Raw genomic sequence first — 18,844 nt, forward strand, 5'->3', positions numbered from 1 at the left:
TCTCTTTATTTTTCATCTACAGGCATCTCTTTTTCCTGTTCTAATGCCAACAGCTTTGCAGTATCTGCTATTTTAACTGCAAGAATTGTTAGCAGTCTGCTGGAGGTCACTTACATGCTGTTTTCCAGAACGTGCAACATACAAAGAGCTGAACAATTGCCAGAGTTACCAGGGTTTTTAGTAGTTTTCTGACTTAAAAGCTTGGCTTTTGAGAACTTGCTGAAACTCAAGTTCTACTTCACTGGAATTTTGCTCATCAGCTGGAACCTTTTTCAGATTTTGTGTTTGGATCAGTGATGAATACCTGTGAGCTGTGGTAGCAGGGGCCATATGCTGGATTCCGTTTATATATCCTGAAACGGTATATGGAAAGATTTAAAAAGAATAATAACGAGAAGTATGAAGTTCAAAGTAGTAAATGAAGCCGGTGTAGGGGAGTATCGTAACAGCTATTTCTAGGTGGATAGGCTTTACTGTTACTGAGCAGCTCTGGTTTAGGTGCTTCATTTTGCTCCAGAAAGGAGCAGGTAATTTCCCTGGCTCTCCACAGAGGCCGCAGCATTCTGGCAGTGCCTGTGCAGCAGCTGGGTATCCTGCAGCTCAAATGGCTGGTGCTGAGAGGGAGGAGGGCAGTAAGAGACACCAGAGCTGTTGCAGGGACTCGGGAGATGCTGTGTGTTTGTCCTGTGCCACAGAGCAGATTCTGACTGAAGTCCAAGCGCTCTGACATGGTAGAAAACCGGATTCAGTTAACATTTCCCTGAATTTCAGAACCCGAGGAATATTTGTTACGGAGTTTCATTTTTCTTGTCAAAAAGCCTGTGAGCTGTTCTAAAATACCTTGACAAATTTCGGTTTTGCAAAGAAGTGATCATTATTGGTGTGACTTATTGCCATAATGTCACATCACTCACTAACTTTTCTACTGCTTTTTCCCCCCAACTGCTTGTCAGTTCATTACTGCCTTTATGTTGCTTCAGTTTTACTGAAAAGAAATTGGACAGAAAAAATGTATGTGTGGAATTTCTTGCCATGTTGAACACCAAACCATCTGATGGGGTACTCTGATGAAGATAAGTGCTGGGTAGGCCGGCCTGTACCAGCTGCTGCTTTGAGGGAGTTGGAGGAAGTGAACCTGTTAAGTTTTCTTCCTCTCCACTTCAATCAGTTTTGGCTGTTTTAGTTCAAATGGCCAGGGAAAGCCGAACCTTCGTGTGGCTGCTGAAGAGCTGTAGTTCAAGTCTTGTTGCCTAAGTGTCTCCCTCAGGTGTGTATTCTGAGGCGCGTTTGCTCAGCGCAGGTATAAACCCTTCCGAAGCAGTCGAACCTGGTCTCCAGAGCAGAGGCCAGGCCAGGCCGGCGCCGGCCGGCGTGCTGGGGCTGCTGGTGGTCAGCTCTCTGCCGTGAACGGGGGCGGTGGCTGGAGCCTGGCTGTCAGACCCCACTGCTCGGGAAGAGCTGTCGTCTGCAGCGCCACTTAACAGTGTTTGCACTGATTCCATTCTTTTGGAAGGCCAAGTCTTGAATATGGTAGGAGGTGGCAGCTTAAAAATTGTTTTCACCCTTAGCACTGGTCTCAGTCCAAGCCTTACTTTTCAGGTTTTGAGAGGAAGTGGTGACCATTTAAATGCTGTGCTCTGACTTCCTGGATGCTTTTTGTGGAGACACAGTGATCGATATGTTGAGCAAAGCTTGTGAAGAAATTCTGAGACACCTGTGAGCCTCTTCCTGGTGCCGCGTTCAGCATTTCAATGTGGCAGATGCTCAGCAGCCCAGAGCAAAGTTGATGAAGGAGATACAGATGAACAGGTTGAAGATAAGCAGAAGCAGCATATGAAAGGACAATTCCAGATTCCAGCAGACAGCAGTGCTCCCGGGTTCCTCTCTGTTGCTTTACTGAAAATAGAGGAAAAACTTAAGCAATTCAATTAAAATAGAGGGAAAAATTAAGCAAATTTTTTATTCTTGCTCCTCCAAAATTAATTTTCCATAGCGTTGTATATGCTGATCTTGCACCACTATACCCAAAGCAACAAAGGAATTTTTTAAATTCAGTTGAGTAATTTCTTTTTTCTTGATGAACTTACACTAAAGAACCCTGTGGGGGGTTGATGGCTTACCCACAGCCGGGCTGAAAACTGTAAGCCTGCTATTCAGCTCTTGCATTGTTAAACGATGTACCACTCCTTTTCCTTTAGAAGAAAATCTCATCACTTAAGACTGATTTGTCAGTGTAAAAGCAGTTCTGTTGAACTACTTATTAGGTGCTTCATGGTATGTAGTGCAGCGCAAGGCTCTTGCCTATACACAGATAATTACCCTGGATCTCGATCTCATAAGAAACCACAGCACGTGGCTCTGTTCCTCCTAACATTAATCCTGAAGTTGAACCTTGTCTGTGCTGTCAAGTCTTGTTATATGGAAGCCCACCTGTTGTGTTTTTGTTTTTTTGGTTTTTTTTTGTGAATGAGAATGTCTTTTGCTTATGCCTTTTACTAGGCATTGATTTTGAAGAAATAAATTAAAAATATATTAAAAAACCCCAGATGACTTAAAAGGGTGTAAATGTCTGTGTTAAACCAGTAGCAGAATAATCTAGTGGCTGAAATTCAGTGCTTTGACTTGGCTTTGAATTTTCTAGCGTGGTGGGCTGAGCAGGGGTAGTTCTGGCTTCTAAGCATCTGAAGTTTGAATCCAAACCTCTGGATCTCTGCTTGTATTTTGAGCCCCTAATGCTCACCCAGTGAACTGGAACATTTAGACGTGTCAGATTTTTTGAATAGATGTAAAACTAGAGTTACTGTTTACTTCTTGCATTTGTTGGTATGGTCTAAAAAGCAAATTTCACATTAAATATGGATGCTGACGTCCAAGTATCTAGTATAATTTTGCTGGGAGACTTAGCTGCAAAACAGGAAGGACATTTCAAAAACTAAAAATTGAAGCTCCTACCAGCCTTCTAGAAGAACAAAATACTTCAGAGGTAGATTTGCCACCTGATCTTATGGTAGCTTGGGCTTTGTACAGGCACATAAAAAAAAATATGCTGTTATTTTAACTGATGTAAGCACTGAGCTTGAAACCCTTTCTGCCAGAACATTAATGTTATGGGTATGCTGTGAATTCCTGCTCTGAACCTGTCTATGTCAGTTGTACTGACAGATTGAAATCTCTGTACATAAGGCAATTGAAAAATCAAATTTATGGGGGTCTTCTGTGTCTAAAACAATGGGGAAACACATGTTCCATTGTCTCCTTGCTTTATAAACTGTTACTGGTGGGCGATTTCTTTATCATCCCCCAGGGAAGGCTGTCCAGGTTTCCAAGGGCTGTTTGCCTGTCCGCAGCATGTCTCTGTTCAGCCTGGAATGTGTTTGCACCGACTGCCTCTAAAGAGGCCTGGGAAGCAAGCAGCCGCAGCAGCGCTCTCCTTGCCCTCTTTGTAAGCTGCCTCTCCTTCTGGAGCCTCCCTGCTTCCCAGTTCTGTGTGGCCCTCTGAGCTCGACTGGGTAGCTATTTTTTCCTGATACGTTGAACCTCCTCGTGCAATGTCTCCTTCCAGGGATGAAAGGAGCGTGGGCAGCCACCATGCTGGCTGTGCACGGTGGTGCCTTTTACATCTGAACATGGTGTAGCCATGTAGAGACTTCATTTTGAACATTTAAAAAAAAAAAATCTGGTTCATTTACTAGAATTAACTGCTACATACAGCCTTGTATTCCACTATAAAACACATCTATCTTGCAGCACTGATATAGGGTAAGAATAATGATAGGTAGAAAATGATTAGTCATACATATTAAGAATTTTAGAATGCACGTTACAGGACCATATAGCTCGAGAGGAAAGGAAATGGCTAACAGATGGAAAGACTTGTTTTCTATTAATAACAAAACTTATTCACAAACAACGGAAGAGCATCCCAGCTTTATCTAAAGAGAGCAGCCATAAAGAACTAAAATTAGAAAAAGAGGATGACACCTGTCACAAATGCATTGATAAATCTCCTTGCTGAAGAGAAACAGATGATTAACAAGGACGCAATTAGGGCAAATTGGCTAAACTTGCCAAATCACCACATTCTGGACAAAAGGTGAAAAGTGCATTGCGAGGAGGACATACGGCCTTCCTCCCAGAGACCACTGCCCACATCCGGAAGACCCCTGCCCACAATTACCAAGAAGAAACTGCGCAAGCGTGAAGGACTGCTAAGCTAATTAGCATACATTAACATACAACGCCAGAGTAGGCGGGGTTAGGTAATGAATAAGTATAGGCGTGACATGAATGTGTATTGTTTCACTGCATAAATGTGGGAGGGCTTGCCTCCTCGGGCGTGCGTGTTTGTGGTGAAGCGATCCCCCGTGCATCTGCACGCAATAAACATACCTACTGTATAACTTTCAGGTTATAGAGTCTATTTCCATATGTCAGCACTGTACTACTTCTAATTTATTTTCAAATGTATGTAATACAAAAATGATGGCATATTATCTTGACAAATTACTGAGGGATTTACCTTGCTGAAATGGTGTTTTTCTCATCCATGCCTATCAAGAGTTGTTCAGCCCATTTTAATTTGCATGGTGGCTAAAAAGTTGTGTGTAAAAAACCTTGCAGGTGAAGATCTAGCATAGACAGACCAAGAACTTGAACAAATTTTCATTTTAAAGGCAGAATTATATATTACATGTTGACTATAGTCTATCAGTTCAATAATGCTTTTCTATTACTGAAACAGGTTACTACAGAAAGTACTGGAATTTGCTACAATTAAAAAAGTCTAATATGTCTTTCTTGTCAATGTCTACTTCTGTTTATTGCTGCAGCCATGGAATTTTTAATTTTTTTTTTTTTTTTTTAATGTTAGATGCTATTTATGCTGAAGACCTATGAATTTTTTTGGCACTGGATATAGTAACTTGGGCAACTGAGGAAGGGGCAGTAACACAGAAACTTTTCTTGCCTATGGAACTCTGTTAAAAACAAACCTTACTTAACAGTCCAGTTTTGGTGAGAAAAAAAGTTAAAAAGGAGTCATTTGGGAACAATTTTTATAGCCAAGAAGTTTGCTGTTCTGTAGAAAGCAGCAGCAAGTTGTTCCTGGTGTAAACTGTATTTTACAGTGTTTGACCATGTGTTTAATGATTGTGAAGAAAGTGAGTGGATGACTAAAGTATTAGAAGTTAACTGTCAAAACATGCAGTAGTCTGGCCCTGATTCCTGTGTCAATCATAGTGCTGTAGCTAATAAGTGTTTGCCATAGGAGGTGGTGGGTGTTGGTTTGGGATTCCAGACACTGAGAGGGGATTTGTGTCAGTACCTCTTTCCTTCCCCCCTTTTCTTTCCCCATAGGAACTTAAGTTGCCTATGTATAAGGGTCATTCACCGCAGATTAGGATGCGCCGATACTTCATTGATCTCCTGACTGTCCTCAGCAGCCGTTGCAACCTCTGCCCCACGGCCCGGCATCTCGCCAGCTATCTACTGGACCTCTTCATGGACCGCTATGACATCACTGTCAAGCAGCTGCACATCATTTCATTTGCCTGTCTTCTCCTAGCAAGTAAGCTGGCTTCTGTCTGTTAAGGCTTTTTTTTTTTTTTTTTCCCTGAGCAGATGGTTGTTTTTCTTCCATATCATGTGCTGTTTTCTTTATGTTAACAGTTTCCACCTACTTAGGGTAAGGCTTAATGAAGTCCAAGTCAAGGCCTAAAGCAGGTTGTTAATAAACTGCTCAAATGCATAGCTTGTGCTACACATCTGTATGCTGGTGTTAATATGCAGAGCGACTTGTGGCAGCTAAAGCTGGGTCAGTGGAAGGGGACAATGAAGATTGGGGTTGATAGGGTGGGAAGGAAGAGGCAAGACTGGGAGAGGTTAGTTTCAAGGAAGAGTTGGTAGTAAGGAATGACATCTGTCTAACAGGGTCTCCTGGAGATCGTCCTTGGACAGTCTGTGCCTCTGTTGTGGTCACTGGGTATAATTGGTTCCTTGCAAATCATAGGTTTCTTATACAAGGGGCCAAAGGAAAATTTGTTTCTCGGGGTACTTAGTGGACGTGTTGATGATGCTGGAATGCATATTGTTCATTCTGGGCTCCTATCAAATAGCGAGGCACTGCTGTGTAATACTAAAGTTTGTCTTGACATCCATTCAGCAAATATCTTGAAGATTTGTCATTAGTCTTTCTTGAAATCTTCTCCACAGCCAGTGCTGTGCAAGTTGAGGAAAGCCAGACTGGTGCCTCAAGGAACTGCAGTCCACCCCAGGAGGCTTATGAGCTCTCTAGGTTACAGAGAAATTACCCTGCCATATGGGAGCCGTGCAGAGCACTGCACTACTATGGACAACAGAAGTTATGTAAACTCTAGTGTTAATAGCTGAAAAGTGCAAGTAGTCAAATCGGTGAAGGTAATTTTATTTTCCTAAGTGCATGGTTACCTCCAGGAAAAGAGAATGGAATTTTCCTTAAATAAATCTGACACTTTCAAGTATAATCCTCATCAACTTTGCCCCAGCATAAAATTGCTGCTTCAACAGTTCTTCTAATAATTTTTGTTTTGGAGTTAGAGGAAGAATTTGTAGCTACAGTTTTATGTTTCCAGTGCTATGCAGATAGGATGAAAATGGTACCCTCAAACTTTGTATGAATTGTCAGAGTGGTATACTGGCAAGATCTTGAGTAGAGGTTCGCTGTATGATATTGGGGGAGCTGGACTGCTGACTTCTGTAGCTTCTAGGATTTAAAAAGAAGCAGAAAAGCTTCAGGCCACCTCTACCAAAAGGAAGTTCATAAACTGCCCTATGATAACACTAGAGGGAAATGTTTTGCAACTTCTGCCTGCTTAAAAAAAAAAAAAAAGGCAATTTGCTTAAAAAGGCAAGCTAAGTCTAGTGAGATAATGAGTGTGAGAATACTTTTAAATTTAAGATTAGAGCAATGCAGTAGGATATATACATCCTGATCTGGAATTAAATAATTCCTTACAGGAAGGAGAAAAGGTCTATTGCCATAAAGGCTGCTTCCCTACCAACATGTAGAAACAAAACACTGAAAGTTGAACCAAAGCAGCTTTGCACAAAATTAATGCCTAATTAACTCGTACAGATGAAGTTTAAACTGCTAGGGCTCAGTTTGGAGACTGGGAGCATAGTAAACTTTGTTATGTCTGGGCTATCTTAATGTGCAATAAGAATATTCTATTTTGGCATGTGTTGTTCAAAGTGGTACAAGTCAAGTCAGGAAAAGCCACTTTACAGTTAGTGGGAATTCCTGTGTTTAATTTGTTGCTTTCAAATTTATATGAAAGGGAATAAAATTTTTCTGTGACTTTTTTTGGTGTTTTGTAGTAGAAGATTCTGAGGAAGTCAAAGTATCAATCTGAAGTTGCCTTGAAAGTTCTCATGTAACAACTTCACATAAGAAGAATAAAATCAGTCTCTTGCCTGTGAGTGCAGATGCAGTAACTACAACTTCCCGCAAAGCATTAATGTAGGAAGTTGCATAGTTTTTCAGCAGAGGATTGCAAAAATGCTCTTCAGGCTGTGTTGCAAGACACTTGTACTTCTAAAAAATTACATACCTTTAGTCCAGAGATCAAAAACTGAATCGTTTTTAAAATAGTTGTGTTTACACCATATCAAGGTGAATGTTTGATGCAAACTGTCTTTCAATAATTGCTATAAATACATTTGGAGAAACTGTTTTCTTCCTAATTGCTTCCTTAGAAAAGAGCAAGAGATTAAGGGTAGTGTACAGACCACAAGCAAAGTGAGGTGTAGCTGCAGGCAGAATTATTTATTCCCACTAATTACTAAGTGAGGGGAGTGTAAGAGGCACAGTGGAGAAGCTTTTAGACACAACTTTTCAAATAGAAGTTTGTTGCTTCCAAGCTAAATGCAAGTTGAGAACAATTTTTAAGCTCGGAGAAATGTTTGTAAACTTGTATTTAACTTCAAAGTTTGCTTCGGTCTCTCACCTAAAGGATCTCAGAAACTTGTCTCTTTTCCTTTACCTACAAATAATGCCATTGCCTATTTTCAATAGCATACAACAGCAGTGCTCACTCGTGGTGGAGAACGCAGCATTTCACTAGATGTCCTTCAGTTAGCTGGAGCTCATTTCTCTTGCTGTATGCTGGAAAGGCATTTTGACTGGCTCATTGGTTTCCTCAGGCAGGGAAACTGGATGATGACAGTGCTTCTCACTTTTGGTACTAATTGGGAAAGAGATGATGGAGTGAGACGATAAGACTACTCCAAACAAATTGCACTAGCAGCCAAGTAATGTTCAGCCTGGACTTGCTACAGTGGAGAGGAATGTGGGTGTGTGTCCCTTGAATCATCCAGTTGTCCACTAGCCAGAGGATGTGTATTTCTTTGCAATGTATGTGCAGTGTGGAGTGGGAGAAGGCCTCTGGGAAATTCCTGCCAGATAGTTCAGCTCCTCAGAACAGCTACAAAAGCTTTGAAATTTACTAATGTCATAAATGCTTATTATTTCCTCTGAGTGGGTTCTGAAAAAGAATCATTGACACTAATCTGGTGGTGAACTGAAGCTGGTGGGTGAGAGAAGGAAAAGTTGCTGGAAAAATTCGTGTCACAGTTACTTTAGGAATGTATTTAGTATAGTCTGTCCCTTTCACTTGCATTAAAGGAAACTATGATCTAAATCAGTATCGTATACTAAACATGGTTTTGTAATACAGAAAGACCTAGTTCAGATGGATGCTTTGCCTAGGTACATCATTGAAAGACAGAGGTCTTCTTTCTGAGGTCCAGCTGTAGTAATGCAAGAGGTGGTAGGTTCCTGCTGCTGCTGCAAGATCATTAGGGAAGTCCAGTGGTTTTAATTGCTTAAAGCAATCCATCTGTCCCTTGCTTGAAGCAGTCTAGTGATTGCTCAGGTTGGCTGCTGCTAGGTCAGAGAGATGCTGGCTTTTGGTGAGAAGTAATGCTGGGCAGCTGGGACTGGTGGTTCCTGTAACACGTACACAATATGTTTGTGTTGGGGAGGTAGGAGAGGGTCTCAGAAATTTGTTGTACCACCTTTTGGAGCAATGTAGGACTAAAGAAAGGTAGTCCTTCAGCTGTGTAAGCAGCTGTAGCTCTTTTCTTTATGCTGGGCTAGATGGGCTTGGCTGGTTTACCTTTCTTCGGAATTAATTTTAATTGTTTATGAGACAAAAAGTATTTATATTTTAATGATTCTATAAACTGTCAGTCATTTTTATTCCTTTGTCTTCTCAAGGACACTGAAAATGTAATAAAACAAATTGCCTGTATGTCTTGCTTTTGTTTGGCTAAATCCATGCAAAACTCCAGAAGAGCCATCTACCCAGCTGCCGGTAGTCAGTCTGAACTGCACACTTCGTAGCTAGGTGACTCCTGCCTCCCACAGTGGATGAATCAGTTCTTCAGAGCCCAGTTGATAGCAGTGATGCTTCTCCAAGACGTTTAGTTTTTCCAAGTGAAAAGCTGGTGTGGGTTGATAGGCTTTTTTGATAATGTGCAATTGTACTAATGAAATGTACTCTTTATAACTTAAGCTTGTTCCCCCTCACAGCAGGACTTACTCTGGCTTTCTCTCATCAAAACAAGTGTGAAATAGCTCATATTCAAATTTTATAGTTCATTTGAAGCAAAACTTCTGAGTTGATTTCTTTCCCCTTTCCCAACTGAGTTTTGGAGCTTTTCTTCTACTTAGCTACATTTATACTCGGTGTCTCCAATCTACTGCAGTGGCCACTGTAGTCTAATGATAAAGCTAGGAACTAGTGTGGTGAAAAGCAGAAGGGAAAATAATACATAACTAGTAATCTAAACCATTAAATTTCAACATTGTCAATGATTTTAGCTTTAAAAGAAAAATTACCTTGATTATGTCAAATAGCTTTGCCCTATGTTGGTATATATAATACCTTCCCAACACTACTGTGCTGGTAGTCTGCTCCTCAGACTTTTGAAATTTCCAAGGTTGAGTGGTAAGAGGGAACTAGAGCTTACAGAGGCCAGAGTGACACAGCTGGCCCTTAGTTTCCTGGGCATGCAGTGGTTTCTCCCATTTCCCCTAGCATGCTCACTAAATTGCTGTATCAGGCCGTGTCATCACTGTGTCGGGAAAAAAAATAAAGGGTTGTTTTTTCTCAAATTTTGTTTTTCTTGAACAGTTTTCAATTCAGGTGACAAGGAGATTCCTGAATGTGTACACAGACTCCTGAGTTTTAAGGGTTTTTTCACTGACAGCATGCTCACAATCCTTTCCTGTTCTACTTCATACGATGGATGAATTTTGTTTTTTATTGTTATGGTCTTCTGTGGTAGGGTGGCTGCCATATTGCACTTTCAATGCATTTCATATCCCTGATACCTGAACAGGCTCAAAGATGGAAAACCCATTTTTAAATGAGTGAAAAAGACATTTAAGCTGCTAATAGTTCACAAAATTGTCAGTTTTCTAATACACTGGCGACACTAGATGGAATTGCTACTCTAAATGGAGTGCAAGATCTGACTTCCTTTTAAAATTTTCTACTGCAATAATAATTTTTAATTGTTTCTATATTTGATGAGACTACTCTGAAGCCATATGACAGGTCAATATCTTGTCAGTTAGCCTTTGTTAGTAAAGGAGGACATTACAGATGCAAAGGAAGGACAACTGAAGCAAGAATCAATTGTGGAATATATACCCTCAGGTACAAAGAGGAAAAATAACTACAGAGTACTTTTAAGTAGCTATAGATTTGGATTTTGCAGCAGGGATGTTCTTTAAGCTGTACTGGCAACTTATTATTGGTGATTGATTGTTTCTAGCTTTTGAATGGGGAATAGCTGGTAGATGGGCCATTTCTGACTTGGTAAACCAGCAGTGTGAGATTAAGAAAACTTCACCGCTTTCTTAAGTTTCCATCAAAGTAACACTGTTGCTTTATTACTGATAGATGTAAGTCTAGGAATCAAATCTCATATTGGATGTTTTTGATTAAGGAAGGGTGAATAGAGTGAGATGCTCTTTTTCCTGTAAAAGATGACAGCATTTTATAGCCACTGGTGAAAACTGAGATGAGTGCTGTTTCAGTACTCTGGTAAACACAATTTAGAAAAAGGTGCCGCTTTGCTCAGCTATCTTGACTCTGAAAATGTATGCTCTCTCCTACCCCATAGGAATTATTTATGTTAATCACTTGGTTACAGTGTCCTTCTCATAGCCTTTCAGTGACCTTAGCTAATGAGGCCCTCCAAGACAGGAAGGAACAAAGAGAAATTCTGAAGCAGCAAGGGCAAAGGTGGTGTTGCCCAAGGGTTTTTAATGTCTTCCTCTTTGTAATGTGCATTTAGCTTCCATACCCAAAGGAGCTTTTTTTTTTCCTCAATATTAGATCTTCTTTTGCCATATTTTCCCCATACTGCTTTCCTTCTTCACACTTGACTGAATGCCCTTCAGCAAACGGCTTCCAGTTATTGTCAGAAAAACTGTCTGTAATCCTAACAAGTTTATAGCTTTGGTTTTGGCCTCAATACTACACAAACAATTAAAAAAAACCCAAACAAAATCATAACAAGGCTATAGGAATATGTTGACTGGTCTGTTGGCTTCTTTCCTACTTATGCCACTGTCTTTAAAAAGCACCTTTTATCATTAGACTTACTGGTTTTGCGAGTGGTGTTTGTTCTGTTTTGGATACTCAATCATAATGATAAATCTTATCTGAAAACCACCTCTTTTGGCAGGTAAATTTGAAGAAAAAGAAGATAAAGTTCCAAAGTTGGACCACTTAAATAGCCTGGCATACACATGCAATGTTAATGTGGTATTGAACAAGAAAGATTTGCTTAGAATGGAAATGCTGCTTTTGGAAAACTTCAACTGGAACCTCTGTATTCCAACCCCAGCACACTACATTGACTACTACCTCTATGTGTCCATTGGTGAGAATGACCTTCACAATGGCTGGCCAATCACTTCACTGACTAAAATCAAAGATTTTTTGGAGAAATATGCGTATTATTTCCTTGATTTCTCAGTGCAAGGTAAGAGGCTTGGTTTTAGGCTAGAATGATCTTCCATTTGGCAAAGGGCAAAAATCTGAAAGAGGCAACTGCTTTAAAACTTGTAACATGGACCTCACAAAATTACCTGTGGAGAATGGTTCCTCTTTGCAGTTATTTCAGATGGCAAATGGTACAGTGTCCCTTCCTTGTGCGTAAGCCTCTTGTCTCTTTTAAAAAAATCTTTAGATAATTTTTTTTTTCTTCAGCTGAGAATACTAATTGGTGAGACTGTCAGAAATGGGGCCTAATTTTTGATCTGCCACAGGCTATGAGCTACTGCCAGTTGCAGATACAATATTATGCCAATCAATGTGTGAATCTTTTTAATGATGTTTTTCAGAGGGTCCTGTGCTGCAAGACATGACATATTTAGAATGACGGGGCTTTTAATGATTTGGTTTGCAGCACTGCTTCCACTATCTCCCTGTGTGAAAGGCATTGAACTGTGGCATCCTCATAAGTCATGTTCAATGCTAATGTAAATAGATGTGTAATTGGCAATACCTAACTTTGGTTCAGTTAAGACCAATCTACAAATTTCAGCATAGTCTATTTTGTGGCTTTTTCAGAAATGAATGAAACTAACGTGAAACCTTGACAGCACTTACAAACATGCAGTACAAAGATCTTCAGGAAAGCTTCATCCAGTTTTGTGAGACTTTTTTGTGGTCATGAGTTCATACTCTGAGATGTGTGGAACGAAGTTGTGGATTTAATTTTAATTTTGTCCTATTTTGCCATGTATACACATACTAGGCTCACTGCAGTGATTAGTAGGAGTATAATTCTTGCTTTGGTTTTTCTTCTGTAGATCACACTTTCCTACATTTTCGCCCATCTCTGATTGCTGCAGCTTGTGTGTGTGCCTCACGTATCTGTATGCAGATTTCTCCTGCCTGGACAACACAGCTCGAATTGCTGACATGTTATTCCTGGGAACACCTTGCCCGGTGCATTGAAATGATGCTCATGTAAGATCAGAGGGAAAGTAACCTGTTTGTGCTCTTGGGAAGACATTCATACCCCTCCCCCCCTTTTTTTTTTTAAGTAAATGTTTAGCCAGAATTCTGATGGAGATTACTAATGTAATACTGTACTATCTTAAGTTTGGGGAGAGGAGTAAAAGGGGAAAAAATCAGGTCACTACAAATTCTGTATTTTAACAATATTTGCAATGCAGAACGGAGTGCACGGTTTAGTGTTCATTGTATTTTCTTGTACTGTCTGTGTGATTGGACAGAAGCTTTTACTGATGGCTGCTGGAAGCTTTTTTCCCTTTCTTTTCTCATTGTACCTGTGATACACTTGCTGCAGAGAGACACCAGTGTATCTCTAACATCAAGAATACAGTAGGGAGACATTTCAGAACTATTATTTGTTTTTTCCAGTAAAGGACATGACTGCTTCCAAAATTTCCTCCCTACAGCAGAGCCCACTGAAGCTAAATCAGACTGCCTGGGGTGTTGTCAAGTTTTGACTGTCCCTCAGGATGGAGGCTTCCTAACCTCTCTGGGCAACTCACGCCAGTGCTTCACCATTCTTATGATAATCAAAAGTGTGAAAATGTTTCTTCCTAATGTTTAAGAGGAATTTGTCTCATTCCCTTACAGCTATGCATTTTAGTACTCTGCAAATACTCACACAGACTATTTCAAAATGTCTGTGTTGTGTACTTAAAGTTCCAAAAACATACCTGTGATGCAAAATGATCCACTAACCTGTTGTTAGTATGTGAAGATTGCAGCAGGAGAATTAGAAATTAATTGTGGAAGCAACTGAGGATTACCATAAAGATAGCTAGGGCCAAAAAGCTGCTGATGCAGCCTGACTGCTGAAAACATTGGGATATATGCAAGCTCTGTGAACTTCTCTCTTTTGATAAATCTTACTTATTTGTTTCAGATATTATGAGAATGACATCAAAGAAGCCAGTAACATAAAAAAGCAAGTAACAATTCAGCGTCAAGAACAGGAAGCAGAGGGAAATCTGAGCCATCAAGTCACTACTCAGGTTCTCTTCCAGCACTGCAGCTATCACCCTTTAGCCCCACATGCAGCTACACTTTCCCAGTTCCAGTCACCAGTGCAAGATTTGTGCTCTGCTTATCGTGACTCCTTACAGGCCCACAGGCCCAGTGGTCTTCTTGCTGGGAGTGCTGACGGCTCACTGCACTCCTGTGCAGCTCTTCAGGCCATCTGCCCAGACTCGACCCATCCAAACGCTCACTGCTGTGCAGGCGGCATTAGGAACAGAGCCCAGACGCTGCATTTCCAGGGCTTATGGCAGTAGTTACTTCAGTGGTCAGCACTCATATGCAGCTGGGTGTTTCGATGGATAAATATGGATGGGAGAAAAAGGTGATATGAGTAGAAAGTGCAGAAGAGACCCTGTGTGTGATACATGTATCTGAATGAAAACCATGAAGGAACAGTATTTTTATGACTTTCTCTTTCAGAGGATGTTGATTTGGATCCACTGATCACTGGAACCTGGGTGCCTTTCTGCCAAGGGCTAGCTTTCTACCTTTGGTTCTTAGTGAGAGACAGACAGAAATTCATTAATATACCTCACTTGGTCTCACTTTGAGAGGCACCTGCGAAGAAACCCTGTGGAGATGACTTCCTTCTAGTCTTCAGTTAGTGGCCTGTCAGAGCTGGCTGAAAGATTGTGTGGAAGAGTTGCTTCAGGCTGGAGCATTTGTTGAATTTCTAGCCCAATAGTGATGTACTTGGGGATTGTTGGTGGAAAACAAGAGTGCTCTCCTCTCTGGTGACATGCTGCTCAAACAGTGGCAGCTATACTACTGGAAGCTTCTACTAAAATATATTGAAATTGGTTATCAGTTAAATGTGAACTTTGATAATGCAGAAATCTGTGTAGAACATTTCCCGTTTTCTTTGAGCAGGAGTGATAGTTCAGGAGTGTGACTTTAGAATAAAAGAAAAAAAAAAAAAAAGAGGCCAGAAGACTATCAAATAATAATTGACTTAAAATTCTCTTGGAATCTAAATATGGTGCTTCTGAACAGAACAACCCTCTGTCTTCAAGTAGTTTAGAGACAAACCCCCTTTAAATCATCTCTTTGATCTTTAACATGCTGCTGTTTTTGAGACTGGAAATTATTGCTAGTAAAATTGTTCATGAGCTTTATCAGGGATTTAATATTACTTGAAGAAATCCTCTGGGAAGAACTCTTGAAAGGTTCACTGCCTTCAGTTATTTAATCTTTTGGGCTCGATGACTTGTGGCAGTAGTTCAGGTGCAAAACAGAGGAACTGGTATTAATGTGGGCAGAGACAGAGAACTGGTTAACTACTGTGAAATTATAGAGTTTGAATGCAATGTTAGATGTTGCTGCCTTAGGTTTTTTTAAATACCATCTCAGCATTCTCTTGGAAAATGTAGCTAGTCAATTCACAATCCACTGCTTCCTTGCAAGGGGACACACACCTACTGTCACATATCCAAAGGTTTCTTTCTCAAGTGAAACCAGGGATGATTATTCAAAAAACTGTATGGGCCTTTTTTTTACATCAATGTAGGTATTTACAAGAAATGGACTTGTGCAAATGTGAAACTTCAGTTTTGATATATGCAACTGCTACTGTGAACTTGTTTGAAGGCAGTACTCTTGGTTTGTCTTTTCTCTGAAAGTTCTCAGGACAGCAACACAAGTAATGTGCAATATGCTCTTACTGCCTTGGGGCAATTTTTTCAAGTCATGTCACAGTGCTGTTCTAGATTCTATTTTTAGAGAATTGTTTTTAAAGGTATTTTGGGGTGGAGGGGGAAAAAAATAGCATGCATGCTAATGCATGTTTGTGTAACTGTCTTCTGCGAATGCAGCTTTTAGTATCAAGTGAATGATTTCTTCCATTCAGCAGGCTAGAGGAATCTTCTTGGTTTACTATTTTTAAAAAATACAAACTGTAAAAGAAGAGCCAGTACTCTTCACAAATTAGTTTAGAAGTTTAGAGAACTTAGGTCATCTTTTATTCTGTTGGCTTTTTATTTATATTACACTTTATTTTCAGAAGACTTTAATGTATTTCTTTGTCATTTGACAGACATAAAGAACAACATATATGTGTCTGTACTGGTATATAGTTTTGGGGTCTTATCACCCTTATTTGTGTCACGTGTAGTGTTACACTTAGCCTGCCATTGTGCTTAATTGTGAAAATACTTGCTAAGTTCCCAGTGACGGTTTCCAATAAACAAGCATACAGCTGAAGTACACTTTTCCTCCCAGTTTTTGGTTTGTCTTCATCTTACCTTTAAAGAACCAGCAAAGAATACAGGTTATTTACCTTTAAAAATACTTGATCTGAGCACTTGGAGCATTTTACAGAACAGAAGAGTGACAGGACAAACATGATGGAATGACCTTGCCAAATAATAAATTGTAAAGGCAGATCAGGAATTTGGTCACTGCACAAGAAAGGCAGAAAATGTGTAGAGACAAGGTAGAGAGATAAAGTAAGATCATACTGTTCCAGCTCACGTGGCCACGGTGTCTTGGGGGTGCCATCTTACCTGAGGCGACTGAAAGGCTGAATAGGAGAGTGCAGTTGTACATTCATTCTTCTGATGACTGTCACTTCTAAGCAGGAATTGTTTGTTGATTTCTAGGTTCTGTTTGTGCTGTTGTATCATGGGTGGAGTGGGGGCGATTACTTTCCTTTTCAGAGACTGCTGTTGGACTTATTTATGAGAATTTGAGTTTGCCCAATACTGCTTCAATTGACAGTTCTGTCCAGAATGCTTTAAATGTTGGTGGCAATTTACTTTCTAGGTGAATACTTTTTCATTAGACTGCATTTTTTTTTTCCTGAAGAAGAGTGAATGTAGAAGATTTCAGCCAACATAAAGACACTTTTCTGAAGATATTTGCCACCACTCATTTTCGAGGGAGCTGCAGAGTTAAATTTTAAAACAAACGGATGCAAAACTTCTAACCCTGTGATTGTGCTGTTTGATGCTGTCAGGTGCAGCACAGTCATTCATCAGAATTTGTACATGCCGATTAACTTGTTTTTCCCTGGTAGACTTCGAAGTAAGAAAGGCTGCTGCAAAAGCAAATACAGTGAAAGATGGCTAGGAATACCAAATGGAGTATGGCACTAGTTTCCTTCTTATAGGGGCTGATGTTGCAGGTGTAAGTAAATAAAATAGAAAGCTGACATTAAAATTAAACTGTATTAGTGAGTCCTGACAAGAGCAGCAGCAGCAGGGATACAGGTGGAAAAAAGTCTGCTAATGTTTATCAGCCATCACAGGTTAAAATGAACTTATTTTAAAAAAAATTTACAGTTGCAGCTTGGTGCTTTTTTAAACATGAAAGGAAAACTACTACTATCTCTCTATTTGTGAAAAAGCCACAACATGGTGTTAGCAAAGCTGTCAAAGCCACCGTTTGGTCCTTCTGTTTTAGCAAGTTTTACGCTGTAGCAAACAATTTAAAGTTGATATAACGCTCTTTGATCAGTATAATCAACTCATCAATAAAGTGTATAGGTTTTGCTTAATAAAATTTAGTGCTTTTTTTTACTGGGAAGTCTAGACACTAGCAAATGTGGATGGATTGTGATGGATTCTTAGTGATAATTTTGCACAAGTTTTTTCTTCTTTTAAAGTGGTGTTTAGTTTGGTCTCTATATTGCTGCTTCAGGAGAAGCCTAAAGAATGTCCTCTAGTTGAAAAGACAGCAATGTTTTTTTTCCATGTGAAAGCACCACTTACATGCTTTCTAGAGAGCCTAGACAAAAATCCCACCCTTCCTTTCAAAGCACTGTTTTATGTATAATGGAGAAATGATCACATGCAGAATGTGAAAACTAAATGCGCCAGCTGCAGAACACTAAATGTAGTTGCTTCTTAAACTGGAATGAGTGGTGGCTGGTTCCATTTTGTTTTCAAAGCAAGGAATTGTCATGTATGAGCATCATCTCTTTCAGAACAGGTTCTTTTGTGTGTGAATGGTTCAGACCAAACAAACACCACCATCCCCTAGTTCTAGTGTGAGATTTAGTTTCCTGTAACAGTGAAAATTCATTCATATTCAGTGTCTACCTGTGCCTAATTCTACAGGTCATCCCAAGTAGTTGGTTGTGTTGAATATGATGGGCACATCCTAAATAAAATGTTCTAACATGTCACTTTATTATTTTACTAGCTGACTTGAACCCAGATCAGGAGTGGGCCTGAAGAAATCCCTTATTCTCAGTATGTTCTCATATAACTGAAGAGGCTGAATTTCAACAAAATTCTGTTAAAGCAGTAGATTTGTTGCAAGTACCAGAATGTATCAAGATTGAACAGGTTTCAGATTTGAGTAGTGTTTAATTAGATTTCAGTATTATGCTCTGCTTCGGAATCAGAATAAGTAATATATTAAGCAACACCTGGTCATAAGACATGTGCAGTCTGTTTTGGGTAAAAACTGATGGAGCCTGGATGAATCTGGAAAGCTTAATAGTCTCTGTTGATGAAAAACATAAAAAGAAATTTAAAGCTTTTTTAATGCAAGATACTTGAAATTATTTGGATTATCAGTCATGTGCATAGGCCCATCAGATGAACTTCAGGGTACACAAGACACATGCCCTGGTCAGTTACTGATTAGCTTGTGAGGGCAAGCAGCTAGGTGGATCCAGAAGGCAAGAGAGCTGGAAAAAGGAGTGTGAAAAGGGAAGAGCTTTCTAGACCAATTACTGGCCAGAAGTGACTTGAAACAGTGAATCCAAAACCTGTATTATATTTTAATTCCTGCTGTGTTCAACTAAA

General features: G+C 39.9%; 1 protein-coding gene across 1 annotated transcript; it reads left to right on the plus strand.

The window, feature by feature from the left end:
* Positions 1 to 5,355: 5,355 nt before the first annotated feature.
* Positions 5,356 to 14,396, plus strand: CCNJL (cyclin J-like; the record flags this gene model as incomplete). The annotated part of the gene is made up of 5 exons (XM_008950027.1): positions 5,356 to 5,566; positions 11,737 to 12,036; positions 12,869 to 13,028; positions 13,960 to 14,239; positions 14,295 to 14,396. Coding segments are annotated over 5 exons (1,053 nt in total), but the record flags the coding sequence as incomplete, so codon positions are not given.
* Between the last annotated feature and the right edge of the window lie 4,448 nt (positions 14,397 to 18,844).

Source organism: Merops nubicus, unplaced genomic scaffold, assembly GCF_000691845.1.
Source record: "Merops nubicus isolate BGI_N331 unplaced genomic scaffold, ASM69184v1 scaffold13921, whole genome shotgun sequence".
NCBI classification, from domain to species: Eukaryota; Metazoa; Chordata; class Aves; order Coraciiformes; family Meropidae; genus Merops; species Merops nubicus.